This window comes from Dryas octopetala, chromosome 9 (genome assembly GCF_963921425.1).
Source record: "Dryas octopetala chromosome 9, drDryOcto1.1, whole genome shotgun sequence".
Lineage (NCBI taxonomy): Eukaryota > Viridiplantae > Streptophyta > Magnoliopsida > Rosales > Rosaceae > Dryas > Dryas octopetala.
This window is the reverse complement of record NC_141374.1, coordinates 9,018,261-9,039,404: the sequence shown is the minus strand read 5'-3', so window position 1 is coordinate 9,039,404 and position 21,144 is coordinate 9,018,261. Positions and strand designations below refer to the sequence as shown.

Here is a 21,144-nt window from a genome sequence, read left to right as displayed (position 1 = left end):
TGAGATTTTGAGCGAAGCCTCCACAAACCTTATTTTATACCTTAGGAAGGTATAAGGTGAACCCGTACCTTACATCCTCAAAAAATAAAAAATTAATGACATATTTCTTTGACAATGTAATGATCAAAGGGCTTTATTTATAAAAAATAAGGACTTTATTTGGGAAAAAAAAAAAAAGTCATAAGGTTTTTTTCTAAATAAAAAATGTTTGAATGACTAAACTCTAATTTTCCTTTTATATAATGAGATTCGCATATGTTGTAAGAGAGAAAAAATTATTATGTATAACTGTAACACAGACATGTAGTGTGATCAATCTACGTGTTATAATATGAGTAGACGATGCGTTTATACTTTTTTTTTTTTATTAGGGAAAAGAGGGATCATATGTAGAAAGACAAATTCTACGACTGTTCCAACTAGGCTACTCCAATTTGCACAACGAGTTTATACTTGTAAGGAATAGTACTAATAACATTTACTCATATTATAATACGTGAATTAGGCACATCATGTGATTGTGATACAATTATACAAAATAATTACTCATGAGAGGGAAGTCACATACTAGAAAGTCACATTTGACGATCTTACATAAGAAAATTTCTCCCAACCACGGGCCGATGGAAAGGCACAAATACACCATAAGATAGTGACATGTATATTATTGCATTATTCGATGAACAAATGAAATGATCTTAATTAGTGTTATTGTAACTTAGATTCTACATTAAATGATAAAATAAAAGTAACTGATTGTGTTTGTTTGACATTTCTTGATAGCTCACGTAACATTGATGAGGAAAAAGAAAAGAAGTAATTTGATTGAGTTTGTTTGATCTGTTCCCATTGTCAGCAACATTAATTACCAAGATTTGTTTACCGTTTTACCAGATACTCAATAATTGGCAGGACAATAATTATATCTCTTTAAAACCATCTTTTAGCTCTATAAATTCAATGCCACATGAACAAGGATGACAAGCCTAAGCTATTTGTAAGGTTGTTTTTACTGTTTCTGCCAAAATACACATTGTAAGGTTAAGATGGCCAAAGTTCTACCAATGCTCAACTTTCTGATCATTCTTATTCTTCTTGGTTCAGGTAACCTCTCCATGTCTTGTTGCAAAACTTTATGTATGTCAAATATTGGCCAAACTGTCAAGTTTTTACTGACTATTACATCTGGTTTATCTATAAACAGCTATGTTTACCGAAGCGATCAGAAGTAACTCAAATAGTAAGTATAAAATCATGTTGACATCATATTATATTCATAAATACTAGAGCATTCATCAAAACTTCTTTTTCAAATTGTAGTCTCCAAATAATGTGGTAGTTTTATTACAAAGTTTTATTTACGAAAAATAAATGAAGTTATCAATCGACTTAAATCTAAAAAAGTTATATTATATTTTCATACTTTGTAGGTTGAGTCAAATCTTACCAAGATACCTATAATTTTAAGTGTGCCAATTTTGTACTTTGTAGTTTCTTGAAATTTGATTACATTCTTAATTATCAATTTGGTCGATGAAAATAACATGTAATCATGCACAATTTGAGGTATTTTAAATAGTAAAAACTGAGCTGAACTACCTAAAAATCCTAAAATACCCTAACTCATAGGCTTCACGTGCTATTTTCTTCGATTAAATTGGAGAAAAATTAAATGTGTGTCCTCAAATTGCAATAGTTCTATATAAGCATAATTGGTGTGTTACAAATTACATTAACTTTGAAATCAGCCCAAACTATAAACTTAATTTATTAGGCATACAAAAATAAGATGTTGCCATATAACTCGACATACAAAATTTGAATTTTTGTGTGTGTGTGTGTAAATAGCATTGCTCCAATAGTAGTCCTGGTAATTGTGTTGAATTTATTATAATTGTTTATAAAATAAATTATAGTTATAACACATAATTGTCTTGTGTGTAGCTAATATGGTGGTGGTTGCGGCTGATAACGGGTGCAAAAAAGTGTTGTATAATGTGTTTTGCAGCAAACCAGACGACAAAAAATGCAATAACAAATGTCTGGAGATAGATCCAGTAAGCGAATCATATTGCGACCCGGCCCCAGGCATGCCCAAGCAAAAATATCTCTGTATTTGCATATTTCCTCATTGCTAGATGCTCTTATTCCTTGTATGGTTATTCATGGAATAAATAAGGAGAAACAAATAAATAAATAAAATAAAATGTTTTGCATAATATAAGCAATATCCATAATTCTCTTTTTTTGGTTTAACTAATTTCATTTATGAAACGATATCATATATACTTGGTAGTCGAAAAATTTTTCTTTTATGTTGTGAGACATCCAAGCACAGCTACACGAGCAAGAGCAAGTAGGGCTGCCCATCGGTCAATTCGGATCGGTATTGGGGCTTACCAAACCAAAACCAAAAAATTCGGTATTTTTTTATTTCGGTATTTTTCGGTTTCGGTATTTTTTGGTTCGGTAATTTCTGGTAAATTTCAGTTTTCGGTTCGATTTCGGTAATTTTGGTATCGGTTATTTTCGGTTCATTTTCGATTTACTTCGGTAAAAACCAAACCAAAGGGCAGCCCTACGAGCAAGTGAAGTCCTGTTGTTAAAATTTTCCCAATCAAAGTATACAACCTCATTTATGCAACAAAATAATAGAAATTGCATAAACCCTCTAAACCCAAACACCCAATCACCCAAATTAAACGCACAAAAGCATCTCAGTAATAGCACCCAAAACTCCCAACAAACAACCGAAACCCCACCATGTATTCAAAGTTCAAATCCTTGAAAACCAAACAAAATCCTTGAAACCTAATCTTCGACAAGGAAAGGATCATAAAATATCTTTGACAATTATCGCGCGAGGAAAGACCATCATCAATTTGCAACTTTCATCGAAGTCTTAAATTGCCTTTATAAAATTATTATTTTAATACAATGGAATGGTGTGCCGTGTGCATATCAAGTGACACACAAGGAATAAAATTTCGAGTTTCGAGGAAATTTCGATGAAAATTTTGACGGAAATTTCGAAGATTTTTAAATTTCGATAGAAATTAGATGTAAATGACAGAAATTGCTATCAAAATACGGAAATTTTGAATGAAACTTTACCATATGTTTATTTAACATATTATCTACTAAATTGATAAAAAACATTGAAGAAATCAAATTATATAGTAGGTTTCATGTGATATAAGGTGAATATAATGCGCGCTGGAGCAAATACTGTTAAATAAAATTAGTATAATGAATAAAAAAAATTAGTATATTCTTTATACTCTATAATTTAATTATACACTAAAATCTAAACCTTAATACTCTATATATTCTATATAACCTAATACTCTTTATACTCTATAATCTATACATTAAACCCTATATACTCTATATTTTTTAGAATATTAGGTTTTAAGCCCTTTAGGATACTTTTAATTTTTTTTTATATAGAAATGTTTAAAGTTTAAGATTTAAAATAACTAAAAGAAATCTCAAACTTTTTTTATTCTTTCCAATTGCCCAAAGGCCCCAAACCCCCCCTCATTTTTTTTCTTTTTTTTTTTCTTTCCTTACTTTTTTTCCCCGTGCCTTTCTCTTCAGTCTTTTTTTTATTTTTTATCTTTCCTTCTTTTTTTTTCGTGTCTCTTACTTAGCCAAGCTTTGTCTTTACTAAGTGTAACAACCCAAATTTTGGCTTATGGTAATTTTGTAACTAAAATTTTTCAAATTTGTTTTAAGGTTTGTTTAAAGGAATTAGAAATTTCTTTAAATTTATTTTAACTAACTTAGATCTTTGGTTGTGGTTCTAGAGCTTAGTTGTGTGAAAATGAATTTTAGAAAATGAAAATTCAAGAATTTGACTATTATTATTTTTTTCAGAATTAAATTATATGAGTAGGATTTTTCATAATTTTTTTGAAAGCAATTTGACTATTTTGAGGTTATAGGAAATTAGTACTCATCAATATGAGTTTGTAGAATTTTTCAGTGAATTATTTGGAGCCTCGAGCTATTTTTGGTGAATTTCTGAAGTTGGAGAAAATAAAAAATATGAAAATTTTGATAATTTCGATAAATTTCGGTAAATTTTGATAAATTTTGATAAATTTCGGCGAAATTTTTTTAAAAAATTATTAAACATGTGTTTCGATTTCGACACCCTAAAAAAACAAAATTTTCGGTAAAATTTCGCTGAAAATTTCGAAATTTAATTCCTTGGTGACACATGATTTATGTTATGTGTTGCGATTACGCAAATGAATCATGAATGATTTCATCACTTTAACAAAGTTGGGAAAAAAGTCGGTCTACATAGCATTGTCCCTACATTTAATATGAGCGCACAACTTATAACAAGCAGTGACATAAAATTTTATATGTATTTTTTAGAGAAGACCTACTTTGTTAAAAAAAAAAAAAAAAAAAAAAAAAAAGGGTATCAATTATTTATTGTATAATCTCATAGGATAACCGATTAATGGAGATGATTTTGGCATAGCCTATCATAATTCATGACTCTCTTATGGGCAGAATTATCATTATAGTCTCCCACGGGAGCATCACCATTCGTTTTTTTGGTGAATAGCATCCCCATTCCTTCAATGTATTTTAAGTAAAGAAAAATGCTATTAAATCAATTTTTTTCTTCTAATCTATGTGCCATACGAAAAAAATAATATTTTCTCTTATAATAAATGAATGTGATAAAAAGTTGAGAGAGTGCGTACTTATATGCAAGTTTTTCTCGTACTTCTATTTATAAAAAGTCAACGATATTTTAAAATTCAATGTGAAAATCAGAAAATGCCAGTAAATAAAGAATAAAAAATTAATATCGTAAAATTTGATTTGTCTTAATGTTGAACTAGTTAGCAACTGTCGCTATAGCTCCTATCCCATCTACAATTTTTTTTTTCTTCTAATTATCAATTTTTAATTAGTTGCTTGTGGTGTTAGAACTGGAATAGTCAAATGTCCAAAAAGCAAAGCTATTTTATACCAAAAGTCCAGAACCGTTACCCGGCTGTCTCGCCATCACCTCTCTGTTTCCCACATGTTTTCTTCATTGACTGACACAGCTAATATCCCATCATCTTCTCTGAATTCAATTCTCAAACCAGTTCCCACCATTCCTACAATTGCAGCTCAGCTGACTCTCTTCTTCTACCTCACTGGATCAAGGTATGTTATAGTTATCAATCATGTATTAATCTATTCCTCTGTTGCCTTTGTTTTCTTAATTTCTAATTCTAGAATTCGAAATTTATTGAATAATTGACAATTTTAGAATCAAAAGAGCCAAAAAGGAAAAACCCAAGTTTAGATGATTGGAAAGGTAACGGTTGGAGTACCTTTTATAGCCAATTTTAGTAATCAGTCGGACCAAATCTGAAGCATCTTATATGTCGTTTAATTGAAGTGGATTAAGGACAATATTGGTCCTATTGTTTTTTCATTGTTCAACTGTGTAAAATTGAATTTGGCATATTGGGTTTGCCCCAGACTATTGAGTTTTGAATTTTTGATACTTAGCAAGATATCCAATTTGATTGTGTGAGTTCTAGTTGTTTCTGAAGGCAATATGATGACAATTCTAAGTAGTTTCAGTCTGACAATGGATGCTATGATTTGGTAAAGCATAAGCTGGGAGCTTGAACATAAATTTGAACAGACCCAGTTTATATATTGCTATATAAAACAATTTAGTTGCTCTGTGCTTTAAAATTCAGGTAAAAGTTAGTTTTATTTTATCACTCAGGTGTTTATAGTTTGATAGAACTATGGTTCCCCATAGTTTTCTGTTTGATCACTGCAAAAGCTTGATGAACATTATTTTGACTGCTGTAATCTCTCTATCTCTCTTTCTCTTTCTCTTTCTCTCTCTCTTTCTCTCTCTCTTTCTCTCTCTCTCTCTCTCTCTCTCTCTCTCTCTCTCTCTCTCTCTCATATTTTGATTCTTTACTAGAAAGCTGCCTTTTCCAAATTCTGTGGAGTTGACACCTTTCAGAGAGAGAGGGATCAGGCTTCAGACATTATCAAACACTAGTTGTTGGAAATTGGGCAGACCTTGTCATGAAAGCTGAAATGTCCAAACCTGGACCCTTTATTGAGGAGAATTCTAGATTAATATTCTCATGATATGGTTGTTGGGACCTTTTGTATTTGCATTTTTATATGTTGGCGAGGTGGAAATCTTGTAGTGCAATGAGATGAAAACGCGGAGCCTTTCTGTGATCCTAATGAAAGAATTTTTCCGGCTTTGTGCCGGGTATAAAATTGACTGGAAAAGGATATTTTTTGCTGGGGCCATTATGACAACAGTTGGTGTCATACTACAAATGCTTATACTTACTGATCCGCTGGACATGTGGTTCCTCACTCTGCCTGTTGCAATTTCATCAGACGAATCCTTGAACAGTAGCATGAGCTCGAATGAGAGCTTTACTGAGCCAAGCGTCAACCGGTTTCAACTTGTTTCACTGAATTCTTCTATTGAGTTGAATCTCTCAGTTCCAATTGAGTCAGATAGAGCCTCAGTTCCAATTGAGCCAGATAGTACCACAGTTCCAATTGAACCAGATAGTACCACAGTTCCAATTGAGCCAGATAGTACCACAGTTCTAATTGAGCCAGATAGTAACACAGTTCCAATTGAGCCAGATAGTACCACAGTTCCAATTGAGCCAGATAGTACCACAGTTCCAATTGAACCAGATATAGCCTCAGTTCCTCCGAGAAGAAAATCTAGAAGGAGAAAGAAAAATAACAAAGTAGATAATATGCCAAAGGTCATACCTCCTCCCCCTCCACGGAGAACTGTGCCTTATCGCTTGCAGGTATTCTTGTTTCTTTTTCATTGAATTAGGATAAAGGAACATGTTACCAATGATCTTACCACTGTATCATATGTATTTTAGAGATTCATTTGGTCCTTGACACCAAATGAGGCACTTGTGTATGCAAAGAAAGAGATTGAGCATGCCCCAGCAGTTATTGATGACGATCCTGATCTATATGCCCCTATATTTCGAAATGTTTCTGTTTTCAAAAGGTAATCTCACAATACTGTTGCCATATTCCTTTATCATGCTAGTTAATCATTCATATGTTTGCCAGTGTGTGTGTTAAATGTTTTGAATACAAACTTGTATCCATTGTGGGTGATCTTGTAGTCCTTCATGTGACAAAAATATATGCTCTCATAGGTCACCTACTTGAACATATGCAGTGTTTAAATGTAAGGTTTGAGATATATAATGGTAAGAGTGGTTGGACGTACGATGGGTCAAAGGAAATCTTATCTGCATTGCATGGTCTAGTAGACATCAGAATGAAGTTAAAAGGCATATATTTTTGGTAAAATATCAGAGATATTGAATATAAGTTCTCATCTCTGTGCTCAAATTTCACATGTATTATCTCTATTAGTTTACAATTGCTACCCATATTTCAGTGAATGTATTGAAATTAGTTTTGGAATGTTTCAGAGACAAATAAAGATGCCCTTTAGTATTAAAGTTTCTCAGAAATATTTAAGACCCTTAGGTTCTCATGTAATTGTTCTTCAATTGTTCTGCATTTCTTATTCACCATAAGTTTCTCAGTACATCTATGATTATGGACCTTGTTCATTTCATGTATGAAATTATTTCTAAAAAGGGTGGAATGCAAAGGAAATTCATAGAATTTTGTATTCTTAGTTGCAAAATTTTGTTAAATCAGTCAGAAGAAAGCATACTTATTAAAACTGATAGAGCAATGTCTCATGACCAAATACTTTTTGTTAGTGTTGTTCTTCTTTTTTCTTCCCCCCCCCCCCCCCCCCCCCCCCAATCATCCCTTTCTATGCCTTTTTTGTATTTGTAGATATCTAACAATGGTTGCTAGAATGTCTGGCAGCACACCTTTGGGTTCACCAGGCTTCCTTTTCTTATGATAATGATCGAACAGAAGTATTATTTTCTGAACCATTTAAAGCCATAATTTTGTCTAAATTTCAGGAGCTATGAATTGATGGAACTGATACTTAAAGTTTACATATACCGTGATGGAGCCAGGCCCATTTTTCACACTCCTCATCTCAGAGGAATTTATGCTTCTGAAGGATGGTTCATGAAGTTGATGGAGGAAAACAGGCAGTTCGTCACAAGAGACCCAGAAAAGGCTCACTTGTTTTATCTTCCTTACAGTATGCGCCAGTTGCAGATGGCACTTTATGTACCTGATTCACATAATTTGAAACCACTATCAAATTTCATGAGAGACTATGCGAACAAGATTGCTGCAAAGTATCCTTTCTGGAACCGCACACATGGATCAGATCATTTCCTTGTTGCTTGCCATGATTGGGTATGGTTATCTGTTCTTCCTTTCCACAGAAGTGCTTGGATCCAGATTGATTTTGCTAATGTCATTAACTATGTAAGAACTGAAGACATTCATTTTCATTCTATTAGTGGTACACTAAATCAGTCCCATGAAAAAAGCATAGTAATAAAATACTCAATACAATTGAACTTCAAATTTGCACTGGTCTATATTCTGTACTTTTTAAACACAGACAGATATTTTTCATCGCATGGCCGTCATCATTAATGGCATCATTTTCACATCTAGTTGAATTTTCTGTTTGTCTTAATATAGCCTTGCTTTTATGTTGTATAATATTTCCATTATAAAAACAGTAAAATTGCTATATACCGTTATGTAATGTATGTACTCCTGTTTACATTTAACCATGCAGCTTTGTGTATCATAGCAATATAATATTGGAGAGTACCACATTACTAATGGTCTGTTATACTATTCTCTATCTTTTTAAAATTTTAAGATTTCTTTGGTGATCGAATTTGAATTTGTCTAGGAAGATTAAAAAAGAATTCAAATGTATTAGCAGTTTTATTGTACTTGTTACTCCAGAATCTCTCGTTGTAGTTTTATTGGAAATGCTTCTACCTCAGCAGAATAGCTGAAGAGGTGTGTGTGTGTGTGTGTGTGCGTGTGCACGTATGAGAGAGAAATGTTTGCCTGTGTGTTATTTGAAAGCAATTTTTGAAAGTAGATATCTATTCAGTTGATACGTGGAATTTAAGGATCCGTTGCTCAATATCTATTCATTCTGTTTTGTCCTTCTGCAGGGCCCTTACACATTGACTCTGCATGAGGAACTAACTAAAAATACTATAAAAGCTCTATGCAACGCTGACACCTCCGAAGGAATTTTTGTTGCTGGGAAGGATGTTTCACTTCCAGAAACTACTATTAGGACCCCCAGGAAGCCTCTTAGAAATGTTGGTGGGTTAAGAGTGTCACAGCGCCCACTCCTTGCCTTCTTTGCAGGAAACTTGCATGGCAGAGTCCGCCCCACACTTCTCCAAAACTGGCAGGACAAACATGAAGACATGAAAATCTATGGACCTCTGCCTGTTAGAGTCTCCCGAAAGATGTCATATATCCAACATATGAAATCAAGTAAATATTGCATTTGCCCGATGGGCTACGAAGTGAACAGCCCTAGGATCATTGAGGCCATATACTATGAGTGTGTCCCGGTGATAATTGCAGATAATTTTCCCCCTCCTTTAAGTGAGGTGCTAGATTGGAGCTCATTTTCTGTTGTTGTGGCTGAGAAGGATATTCCAAAGTTAAGAGACATTTTATTGGCTATTCCTATGAGGAGATATCGTGCTCTGCAAATTAATGTGAAAATGGTGCAGAAGCATTTCCTTTGGAATCCAAGACCAATAAGATATGATTTATTCCATATGGTTCTGCATTCAATTTGGTTTAGCAGATTGAACCAGATTCAAATCCCTGAATCCTAGCATATGTTTAACATGTCCTTTAATAGATATTAATCTTCGAAAAATAGGCTGAGTTTGAATGAGGAGCTGAATAGAGTCAAGAGTAGATGCAAGTCCAAGAAGGGGCTTGGCTGTTGACATTATGAAGGACTTCAAACAGCATTTGGTGCCTCCAGCCTGGTTTATGTTTGGTGTCCCAAGTTCTTGAACTGAAACATCGATGAACTTTTTCTGGGAAGACTGGGGTGGATGCCAAAATGAGAATTCATGCTGCAGGTATGCATAATAACTAATATGCATCTTTAATAGTGCAGATGATGTTTTACTGTATGGCTTGTGACTGCTAGCTCCAACCCACTATATTCTCTTTGTTTTTATTATGAAGCTCCAATTAAGTCTGGTTGCATTTGTGTACTATTTTCCAATTTCGTTTTTCCATTTTCAGTCACCAACCAATAGGACTGAATTTCTGAAACAGAGAAAAGCCACCATCATTCCATCAAAAATTCAGAGAACATTCTTATTGCTTCGATAGTTTGTTTTGTTTGTACTGGAAGTATTACTATCTGCACTAAGATTTGACATGCCAGTACTGATAATCAAACAGAATCAAAGAAAAGCTGTTGTCATATAGTATAATGTCTTGATTCACATAATAGAGACAAACTCTTTCAGGAGCTCATTTGATGCTGAGTTTGTGAAATGACTGTGACTTACTTTTTGTTCAGACAGTTGAAGTATTTGTCCAATTTACTAATTTACTAATTTGTTCATCCATTGCAGGAAAAGACGACAAGGAGTCTCTATAGCTCTATGTGACATTTGATAGGACCAAAATAAAGCCTATAATCAACATTAATTATAATCCAATTTTGATTCTTGTCCTTTTTACCACATACAGAAGATCTCATATGATTTTATTGTACAAGTCAATTATTTCCCAGTTTCGGGAGTATAGTCAATAAATTGTTGATACTGACATGTAAATCATTTTGGAACAAACATTTTATGGTCCTTAATTGCAAACCAATTATGTATACAGGATAGTTGGATTTTTGTATATGAAGAAACTTTGATGTTTTCAAATTATATATATGTTGATAATAAATCACAATTCTTTTTTGCTTGTGTGATGGTTTACATAATCAATGTCAATAAGACCATTGCATGCATGTACTCTTTAATTATTTCCCCCCTAATCGGGTAGAAGGTACAACATTCGGGGATTGGACTTTAATCAGGTAGATTTTAGATATGCACGTTTTCATCTTTGTTTTTTCCTTCTTTAAAAAAAACAAAACAAAATTCCACATCTTGTCAACCATGATGTGATTTCAATAGACAACAAAAATACTATTTATATCATATTTATGGATTATTAGTAACTACATCTTTTATAAAGATATGATCTATATATGTAAATGTATCTTTGTTATATGAGTGTTGTGATCCGTAATTGTAGTACATGTATTATTATTTGATTATTTACAATTAATATACTCTCATTTTTAAAATTAGAACATTCAAAAAAATGGTTGAGAATTCATTTGAAAGATACATATAGAATTGATTTAAATGAGGGAAATTATTATATGTGACTTATAACACCGTGGTATTACCAATTTATTTAGATTATAATATATGTACGATTTTAAAAATATTTTTTTAAGATTTAAGATTTTAAAAATTAAAAATTATATACATATTATAATTTAAATAAATTGATAATACCACATTATTATATCACATGATATTACAAATTTACAATTACATACAATAATTATTTGTATTTAATTCCTCTAAGAATTGAAGAACAAGTGTGCCCAACTTAATTAAACCTCGAGCTTTAATTTATTAAAGTTAGACTTTACAATTTACATTGATTCAATCAAGGAGCTTAATTTCATGAAGGGTGTAACAAAACCAGCTGCGTGCATACGTCATGCTGACGAAGACCACGTTGATTACCGGTTACTGGCTGCTGATTCTTATCCATTACGGCTGGCACAGTGGCACTTAGATTCATGTTGACTCTGGGTGTCCTTGGGTCTTGAATTGCCCCATTCATTAAATCATTTCAATTTAAGTACGAATCAACGTGGAAATATATGTCAATAGATTTCATCACACAATCACAGCCTCACAGGTACTTTTTTTTATTTTTTTTATGGCATCATAAATACTTGAGCGTTGAATGTGATTCTTCAAAATAGATAAAAAGAAAATGAAAGTTGCATTAAGGTGATTCTAGGCTTTCTAGCTAGTCGAGACAATTAGCAAATATGATCGGCACCTATATATATATATATTCTGCTATTAATTAAGTTTTTCTAACCTATAAAAACCACAGAACTGCTGGGGATTTAATGAATGGTCTGTGGTCACAGACAGGAGATTAGGAAATTAGTTTTTGACCTATAAAAAATATTATGGGTAGACGAGTCCATACAAGAATGAGCAATTTTCATTTAATTAACTTGTACAGAAGAATCACACTATCTGATTCTTTTTTATTTTTTGCTTCCATTTTTGAAATGGGAAATTAAAACTACACTTATTATTAGTATTATTAACTACACATTAATGCTCACCTTTTCTCTGCAAGCCACGTGTCTTCATCAAGCTCAAGAAACTTGTTCACCCACTCCAACCCGTAGGAACCTTCAGTTGAGAAGTCAAAGAATTCGTTCACATCAAAGTTTACATCCGAATTGTTATTCCCACTTGATCCTTTTGCTCCTCCTCTTTCTTCTTCTTCCTCATCCGCTTGAGCTCCGCTAGCACTGTCGTCCAACGCTTTATGCCAGGGAGGGTTGGTAGTAATCCTAGTCTCTTGAGACGCGCTTGAAGCTTTCTGCTCTGTTAATTTATCCTTATTATGATTTATTTTCTTGCTCAAATGAGAATTCCAATAGTTCTTTATTTCATTGTCTGTTCGCCCTGGAAGTCGTCCAGCAATCAAAGACCACCTATACAACGCATAGGTCATGTGTCAAATGCCATAGTCTGCTCAATAAATATTCTCTTGCTAGAATTAAATAGTATCTAATATGCTATATTGTAAAACTGTGAATCTGAACCGTTAATCAATTAAGTGTCCAATTTGAGCATATTATTCATATTAATAGTACCAGAACATAACATACAAAATACCAAAAATATATATGAAGCCTAATTAAGTACCTGTTTCCTAGTAGTTTATGAAGCCTAAGTATCAAGTCTTCTTCATCATCAGATATGTTGCCTCTCTTAATATTGGGTCTCAGATAATTCAACCATCTCAGTCTGCAACTCTTCCCACAGCGGTTCAAACCTGCATAATGAAACACATGAAGCCAACAGGTTTAATCAAAATCAAGAAGAATGTGGTTACTTTGTGTGTTGGGTTTAATTAATTAATTACTTAGTACTTTCTGTTTTTCACACAGTTCCAATTGATTTTGGGTGGGGTTTAAGCAAGCTCAAAATGATTAGGTGTAGGAAGAGTAATAATTAATTAACCTGAAATGGTAGCCACTGTCTTCCACCTCTTTGCACCATGAAGTTCAATATACTCTGCAAGTTTTCTATCTTCCTCTGCTGTCCAGGCTCCTTTGTTCATAACCCTTTTTGTGGATCCCTCGTTCTTCTTTGGAGCCATATGTCAGAGAGAGAGAGAGAGAGAGAGAGAGAGAGAGAGAGATGGGTTTAATTTTTGGTGTTGGGATCAGATGATAGTGAGAGAGAGACTGACTGTTGGTTGATGACACTCACAATAAGTGAGAGAGAAATTAAGCAATAGGTGTTAAAATTTATATGGTGCAGAGTTAGGTACTGTGTTTGCTAAGCTACCTCTATCGAAGAAAGACAAAAAAATTGAAAGGCCAGCGAGTCCTCTCTATCTCTAGCTACCCTTCAGACTAGGGAGAGACTAGCGAGAGAGAGAGAATCCAAGTCATTAGTCTCCCAACTACCAGTTACAGTCTCACAGAAGATAACGTTGAGGGAGAGTGTGAGAACGGAAAGTAGAAATTAATATAGAAAATACAACCTTTTTGTATTTCGTGCTCGTACTTTTTCTCTAATCATGAATATCTTTGTTTATTTGTTTGTTATCCTTCAATGAAAATAAAGGATGCATGCTTTTAATCTTTAAAACCAGTCACTTTCAAAGGCAGACAATTATATGCATTTTATATTTTTATTCTAACAACTACGTACAACCCCCAAGACCCCAAGGCCCAAGGCATTATTAACCAATCTCCATTACATCAAAGGCCGACGTTGCGCAATTAAGCACATTTAAAGAAAATGTATCAACCACAGTCTAATTACTTGACAAGTAAATTTGCCACTGAATTAATCTCTCGATTAATATGTATAATAGGAATTTATTGAAACTGACTAATAAGGAAAAATATGTCTCCCAAAATGGAATGCATGCACCACAAAACGGAAATTTTACGAACAACAATTAATGTCAATATATATATATATAGTGGGTTTTGAATCGCTTTAAATTAACCTGGACCTCAACAAAACCATGTTGTATATATAACCAAGCCTTTCCAACAAAGCATAACATTCCGCAGCCAATACCGACTAGTGGGAATGAGAGTTTGTACGTTTTCGATATGTGTACGAGTAAAAAATAGTAGAGGATTCACAACATCTTTTGCATATGCGTGTAAATAATATTGTAATTAGATTAAAATCTATATATGCATGTATACCCACAAGGGATATATATAATCAGATTCATAACATTTTACAATAATCATTGTTTCATATATATTTTTTTAATGTAAACTATCCATAACCCCCTATTTAGAATTTAATTATTTCAAAACCTCCACCCTTAATATAATTAATTCAAAACCCCCAATTACCTACTTAAACTCTTCCAAAACTCCTTAGTCAACTAACACTCAGCTAAATTTGACTTTTTTTTTTTTAATGTTCCTATTATAACCCTAGGTTATACAAAATCAATTTTCAATATATTTTCTCTCATTCTCACGCGCTCTCTCTCTCTCATTTCCACATCATCTTTCTTCTCTCTGTTCTCTCTCCTCCGCGTGCGGCTGTCGCCGGCGCGTGTGGCGTTGTTCGGCGACGGTTGCCAGCGAGACCACCACCATCAACTTTGTCTCTCTCTCCTCTTCCTCCCTCTGTCATCACTCGCCCCGAATCATGCCCAAACAGCCCAGATCGCCGTGACTCCCATCGGAGGTGTTCGCCGGCGATCTGCCTTTTCCGGCGAAGTTGCAATGCTGGACCACCCAAGTCTTCTTCCTCTCGACGTCCTAAGCACGATGGTGGTCTCCGATTCTCCAACTGACCACCGTGGACGGCGACTCGACGCCGAGAAGGTCTGAGACTTACTGTCGTGTCGAAGGAGAGAAGTCGGCGACATCCTTGCCGGCGATCTCTGTGTTCTGGCAGCTAGCGGGTTTTGGAGTTGGTACTCTGCTTCTCTGCGCCACCATTGCTGCCCCAAAGGTCGACGATTTCATCTCTGCCTCTCAGCGCAGGTAATACCCATTTTGAAATAGATTTGAGGATTTCATTTTTGCTATTTGGGGATTTCGAAATTCCGACAGCACCATCACCTTTGGAAGCCCGCGGCTTCTCTGTTGTTTTCCAAAATACATATATATGATGAATCAAAATTATTTCAAGCTGCAGTTTTGAAGGTAAACATGCATCAGCAGTGAAACTGTATTTGCAGAAACAAGTCTGGGTTCATAAGTCAAGTTCTGGTACGTTTGAAGTTTTTTGTTTCCTTTGAATTAGTGAGCTATTTGCAGACGGTTTGGTTCAAAAGCCCTAATTTGAAATTGATTTGTGAATCTGTTTGTGAAATGTATAATTTGTGAATCTGTTTTAATTGAATTTGTTGTTAATCGGATAGAAATGCGGGTTTTTTAATTGATTTATAAGTATATACAAATTTATTTCATTTATTGATGAAACAGTTTCAGTTCGTGAAACATGAGTTTTAAATGAATTTTGAATAAAATTATGGTTCTGAAATATGATGAATCAAATTTGCAGGTAGAAACAGATCGAGGCAGTGGTGGCTGTCGTGTACTCGTCGCGCGTGAGGTGATCGGATGACGTTGTATTGTTGGCTACTCCTCTCATCTCAATGACTTGTTGTATTGTTGGTTTTTTTTTTGATAAGGTTGCTGTGTTCTTTTTAGTGAAACGGAATTCAGTAAAGGTGTAACTGTTTTAGTGAAGTGTAATTGTTTTAGTAAAGGTGTAATTGTTTTTTAATTAAGGTGTAATTGCATTTTAGTCAAGGTGTAATTGTTTCATCACTTAATTCAGTTTCAGTAAGTGAATTCATAACTGAATTCTTCAATTTAGTGTAACTGAATTTCTGAAATTCAGTTTCAGTGTAATTGAATTCTTGAAATTCAGTTTCAGTGTAACTGAATTTTTGAAATTCAGTTTCAGTGTAACTGAATTTTTGAAATTCAGTTTTAGTGTAATGAAATTCAATTTCAGTGTTTGATTTTAGTTTTAGTGAAATATTGAGTTTTAGCAAAAACTTCAATTCAAAAAAAAAAAAAAAAAACAGTTTTACCAAAATTCAGTTACAGTGACGTCAGCATGTGTCAGTACGCGTCAGCGTGCGTCATAAGGGTAATTTAGGATTATAAATTTTAGGGGGTTTTGAAATAGTTTCTAGATGGGTGGAGGTTTAGACAAATTTTTTTGGTGATTAGGGTGTTTAAAATTAGGCACTAATTTTTTTACCTTTAACAATTAAACGTGTATTTATAATTAGAGATCATGAACAACTTTGTTTTTTTCTATTATTCAAATTAAGAAACACCAAATTTTGTCTTTTTTGTTTTTGTTTTTTTTCAATTTGGATCATATAATAAAACAAACTAAAAATCTTAACATATATAATAGGGCATTTTGAAGACCTTGGGTTGGATTGTTGGAAGGGGGATGGGGCACATGGTCCCCAATTCAATCTCTTGAGGTTAATTATAATTTGTACCAGATCCAAGCGGTTTTACTACATTTTTTAGTTTAAAAAAATTGGTTAATTTGGTCCATGTGTTACACATATAAAATTCATAGTTGAAGAGCGGTTTGTTATGTGGTATAAAATATTGAACTGTCATGTGAATATGTAAACTAAATTGTCTGACTACTTTGTTTTTGCAAGATAAACTACACTAAAAGAGAGACTTGCAGAAAAGTTGGTGGGAGCTAGGCTCCCTGCAAGTCAATTAATTCAAACCAAATGTAGTAAATTAAACTAGTACATGTAGTATTTTCCTTCTAATATTTCCTCAAAGTTTGGGTTTATTACGCATTGGGTAATTAATTTGGAAGAACTACCTACCTTCCAATTGGGGAGAATAATTTCATTTAAATTAACAAATAAGAGATCAGAAACATGCTATTGTGGACAGAAAAATTAGATAGGTAATGTAAGATAATTTCTGTATGTACCCTACTATTTTCCTGATGTACCCTACATCTTTGTGTAAATTCTAAATTTCACTTTTATCCCTTGAAAGTACAAAAACAAAATTAGCAAATAAAAATCCAAACCCCACCTTCCCTCTCTTTCCCCCTCCTCTACTACTCTCTTTTGTCTCTCTCTACATATAGGATTTTTTGTCGCCAATATTCACCGGCCTCTGATCTAAAAAAATTTCTTGCATCTTATAAAAGAAAAAAAGTATAGAATGATTCTTGTATGAATTGAACATATACCATATAAGCACGCGAGATGATGCTGCTCTCTGTTCTCAATTAATTGATAAACTATGCATTTTTTTCATCAACAACTGATCCGAGGACTTTGAGGAAATAGAAATGCAAACTTTGTTTTCTCTTTTGTTTTTGTTTTTTTTTGTTACAAAGGAAGACCAAGGAAAGAGGCTTAGAAGGGGGAAAACCCGGTGAGGTAGGGGCAGCACAACTGCTTAGCCAACTATCCTACCCTAAGTCCTCAACTTTGTTTTTCTCTTTAATTTATGGGCAATACTAATCACTTTCTCCAATCTACCTTCTTCATCGATCTTCTCCTTTATTATTATCATTCGTAATAGATTTTTATGAATGGACCGTTCATTTTTTAGATCACTCTTTGAAGATCATTTCTGCAAAAAATCAATTAAACCGGAAATCGTTTGGTCATGCAATCATTATCAAATAAACAAACGGTTACCAAAACTGTATGTTCATTTGATCACAGTTACATAACTAAACGATTTTCGATTTGGTTGATTTTTTGTAGAGATGATCTTTATAGAGTGATCTGAAAAAATGAACGGTTCTAATCATAAAAATATATTACAAAATAAAAATATTAAAAAAGAAGGTTAGTAGAGAAAGTAAATTAAAAAAAGGTGAATAGCATTTCCCTTCATTTATAATTTACATATTCAATGTGAATAATTATTAAGTAATTAATTTCAGAAAAAAGAAAATTCTTCAACAATCTCGAGAATCTTAAAATGGTTTTGACATCTTGCACATATGAGCCACGTGGGTGATGCACCAATGAATTTTTTGGAAAATTCTTTTAACCCCTATAGATCCCTATGGTACATATGTGACCATTTGGACCCAACATAACCATATAAAAATTAAAAAAGTATATAAATGACACCTTCACACATCATCACATTGCAACAGTTGTCTGTTCAACACTGAAACCCAGTTCTGTCTGTTCCTATTATGGATGCTTGTGCAAATAAGATTGATATTATTGGATGCTTGTTGTTTTATTTATTAATATATTTGTCAAAATGTTTGAGCTGTATTTACATATTTGATATCAGGGTTAATTGCTACATTTTTATTTTTTTTATTGTTAATTTATAAACCCAACGTTTTTTTTTTTTTTGGCCATGATAAACCCAACGTTAGATATTTTGTTTGTGGTCATGTCAGAATCAGGTTAATTAATCAATTTAGTTACTTTTTAAATAAGAATCGGGTTATTTATTACTCATGCTAAAAAATCGTTTCATACATTTACAAATTCATGTCATATAATAATTAATAATTAATAATTAATCTAAGTAACTAATTTTGTCTTTGGTTGAAAATATGCTCCTCGAATCCTCGATCTCCGCTAGTTTGTGGAGCTATTCCCAAATAATAATTGTTGGTGTAAAGTAGGAATTGGGACGTTTGCTTCCATATTGTAGGGAAGGATCTGAAAAGTTTCAGATACATGCCCAACCCATGACACTACTTTTGACATGACATTTGAGTTGAGTTCTAGATAACTTTTCCTATAAAGACAAAGTGAAAAATTACCTAAAATTCATCAATAACCTATTCATACTATATATATCTATACACACACAAATAAAAATTTTACTACTTTTCTTGCAATATATTACCAAATGATGAATTAGAATTGTTAATTAAATTAATACATCGGTGAGTATATAATCTAAATTTATAGTCTGATAATATAAAATCTTATCTAACAAATGAACATTATCTTAAATGACTTGGTGGTTTATGGTATAGTGCTTAATTATTGCTTAACCAATAACCATTATACCAAATTTGTATAATATAAAGAGTTCTCTTCTCACATTTTTTCTTAAATAAGATTAAATAAAATCAACGAACGGCAATATATGATTCATGATAATGCATGCATATATATGTATTGGGGATGCTACAACATGCATCCATAGCCCTTTGAATGTCTAGTAATTGATACATTAATTGTGAGTGCAATCCACATGCGCATCGAATAATTAAAGCAGTTGAAGCTCCAGTGAGATTTCAGCAGAAGTGGTCATGAATTAATTATAGTTTGTTTTTGAAACTAGAGAAGATCGAGTAGTAAAACATTTAACATTGTATCAAGATCATGAAGTACAGGGAGAGAGATAGATCGAGAGAAGAGATAGTGGGGATTCCCACTTCCCTCCCACTGCCCATGCATTTAGATATATACCTTGATTGATTGTTTATATATATATATATATATACCTTGATTGATTGATTCTTCTTGATTGATTTTTTTTTTATTCTTCATTCATTATCTTGGCTTTACAAATAAATTAGCAATTCCGAGGTAGTCCATTTAATAATTAATAGTTAATAACAACAACTACTACTAAATTTCTGCATGATATGACTGAAGGAAAGTGGAGCATTCAATTAACTTAAAATTAATTAATAATAAGTAAAAAAGTTTAATTCTTTATAAATTATTGTGTAAGTTATAAATTTTTAATGTATGACAATATTTTATATTTTCATACGCTCCCACACATGTAGAGTTATTTAAGCTAAGCACGTGAACAATTGGGTAACGTGGAGCACGTGTGGTCACTCAACCTAACACATGTGGGTGAACCTGACTCTGATATCATAAAGGAAATTCGGTCGTATATCTAACCCAAAACTAATTGGCAATAAGAGGAGATAAATGAGCTTGTTCAATAATGTGCGACTTTGCGTCAGGTAAAATGAGAAAACCCAAGACAAAACGCAGTAGTGAGGTACAACTCGCCTATACAGCTAGAGGGGAGGATGGCACTACTAGCAAAGACGAATGGTGTAACGACTGCCCTGCTTGTAAAGGATGGGAATGAAGGACGAACGCCCAACCCACATAGACCAAGGCCAGAACCTCCACCATCTAACGTTTAACCGACTTTGAAAGGGATCACTTGGCCCAACCCACATAGTATCATGTTGGGTGACGTAGAGTACATGTGGTCACTCGACCTAACACACGTAAGTAAACCTACTTTGATACTATGAAGGACATTGGAGTATCTAACCTATAACCAATTGATAGTAGGTGAAAAGGCTTAGCCATTATAAACCACTATGTAAGGTTATAATTTTCCAATATAGTTTAACTTCACTCTACTTTCTCACAATTACTTTGCTTGACATAACATATGATTTACAAATGATCACACATATTTAGAGTTCATTTAAAAATATTTAATTAATATTGTACTCAATGAGAGAGTAAGTCCTTGATGTTGTAACTTTTAGTTTATGTAATTTAAATAGAGCAGCGATTTTAACACTTTAATTGTGTACACTTGCACTTCTAGCTCTTTTGTATTTTTCTTCCTTTATTAGTTTAATTCAGGCATAAAGACAAGAAAAGAGTCAAACGTAAAAAATTGAAGTGTGAAAATCGTCACCCTTTAAATATCTAAGTTCTTTTAAAATTAGAATAAATAAGTTTGTTTTTTCTTGAAAAAAAAAACACCAATAAAATTCTAGTGTTTAGAGTGTAAATACTAAAAAGTATATAATTAATTAGTGGGTACACATGGGATAGATCTTAGGAGGGAATAGCTTTAGTGTGGCATTAATGTGTGAGATA

The 21,144-nt window shown here is 33.1% G+C and overlaps 2 protein-coding genes across 5 annotated transcripts; one reads left to right on the top strand and one right to left on the bottom strand.

The window, feature by feature from the left end:
- Nucleotides 1-5,041: 5,041 nt before the first annotated feature.
- Nucleotides 5,042-10,917, top strand: LOC147273747 (Exostosin family protein). Of its 4 annotated transcripts, none has more exons than XM_086227518.1 (6): nt 5,042-5,181; nt 5,966-6,836; nt 6,918-7,051; nt 8,001-8,349; nt 9,138-10,079; nt 10,587-10,917. In XM_086227518.1, exons 2-5 carry the CDS (start codon nt 6,210-6,212, stop codon nt 9,822-9,824), a joined length of 1,797 nt encoding a protein of 598 aa, XP_086083644.1. In that variant the 5' UTR covers nt 5,042-5,181; nt 5,966-6,209; the 3' UTR covers nt 9,825-10,079; nt 10,587-10,917. The 4 variants fall into 4 exon arrangements, with proteins under 4 accessions (XP_086083644.1, XP_086083642.1, XP_086083643.1 ...); XM_086227516.1 differs by having other exon boundaries at nt 8,001-8,421; XM_086227520.1 differs by having other exon boundaries at nt 5,056-5,181; nt 6,403-6,836; nt 8,001-8,421.
- Nucleotides 10,918-12,249: 1,332 nt separating this feature from the next.
- Nucleotides 12,250-13,525, bottom strand: LOC147273746 (transcription factor MYB114-like). Its single transcript, XM_086255971.1, has 3 exons — nt 13,305-13,525; nt 12,987-13,116; nt 12,250-12,772 (listed from the first exon to the last, which is right to left on the bottom strand). Exons 1-3 carry the CDS (start codon nt 13,441-13,443, stop codon nt 12,391-12,393), a joined length of 651 nt encoding a protein of 216 aa, XP_086112097.1. The 5' UTR covers nt 13,444-13,525; the 3' UTR covers nt 12,250-12,390.
- Nucleotides 13,526-21,144: the final 7,619 nt, after the last annotated feature.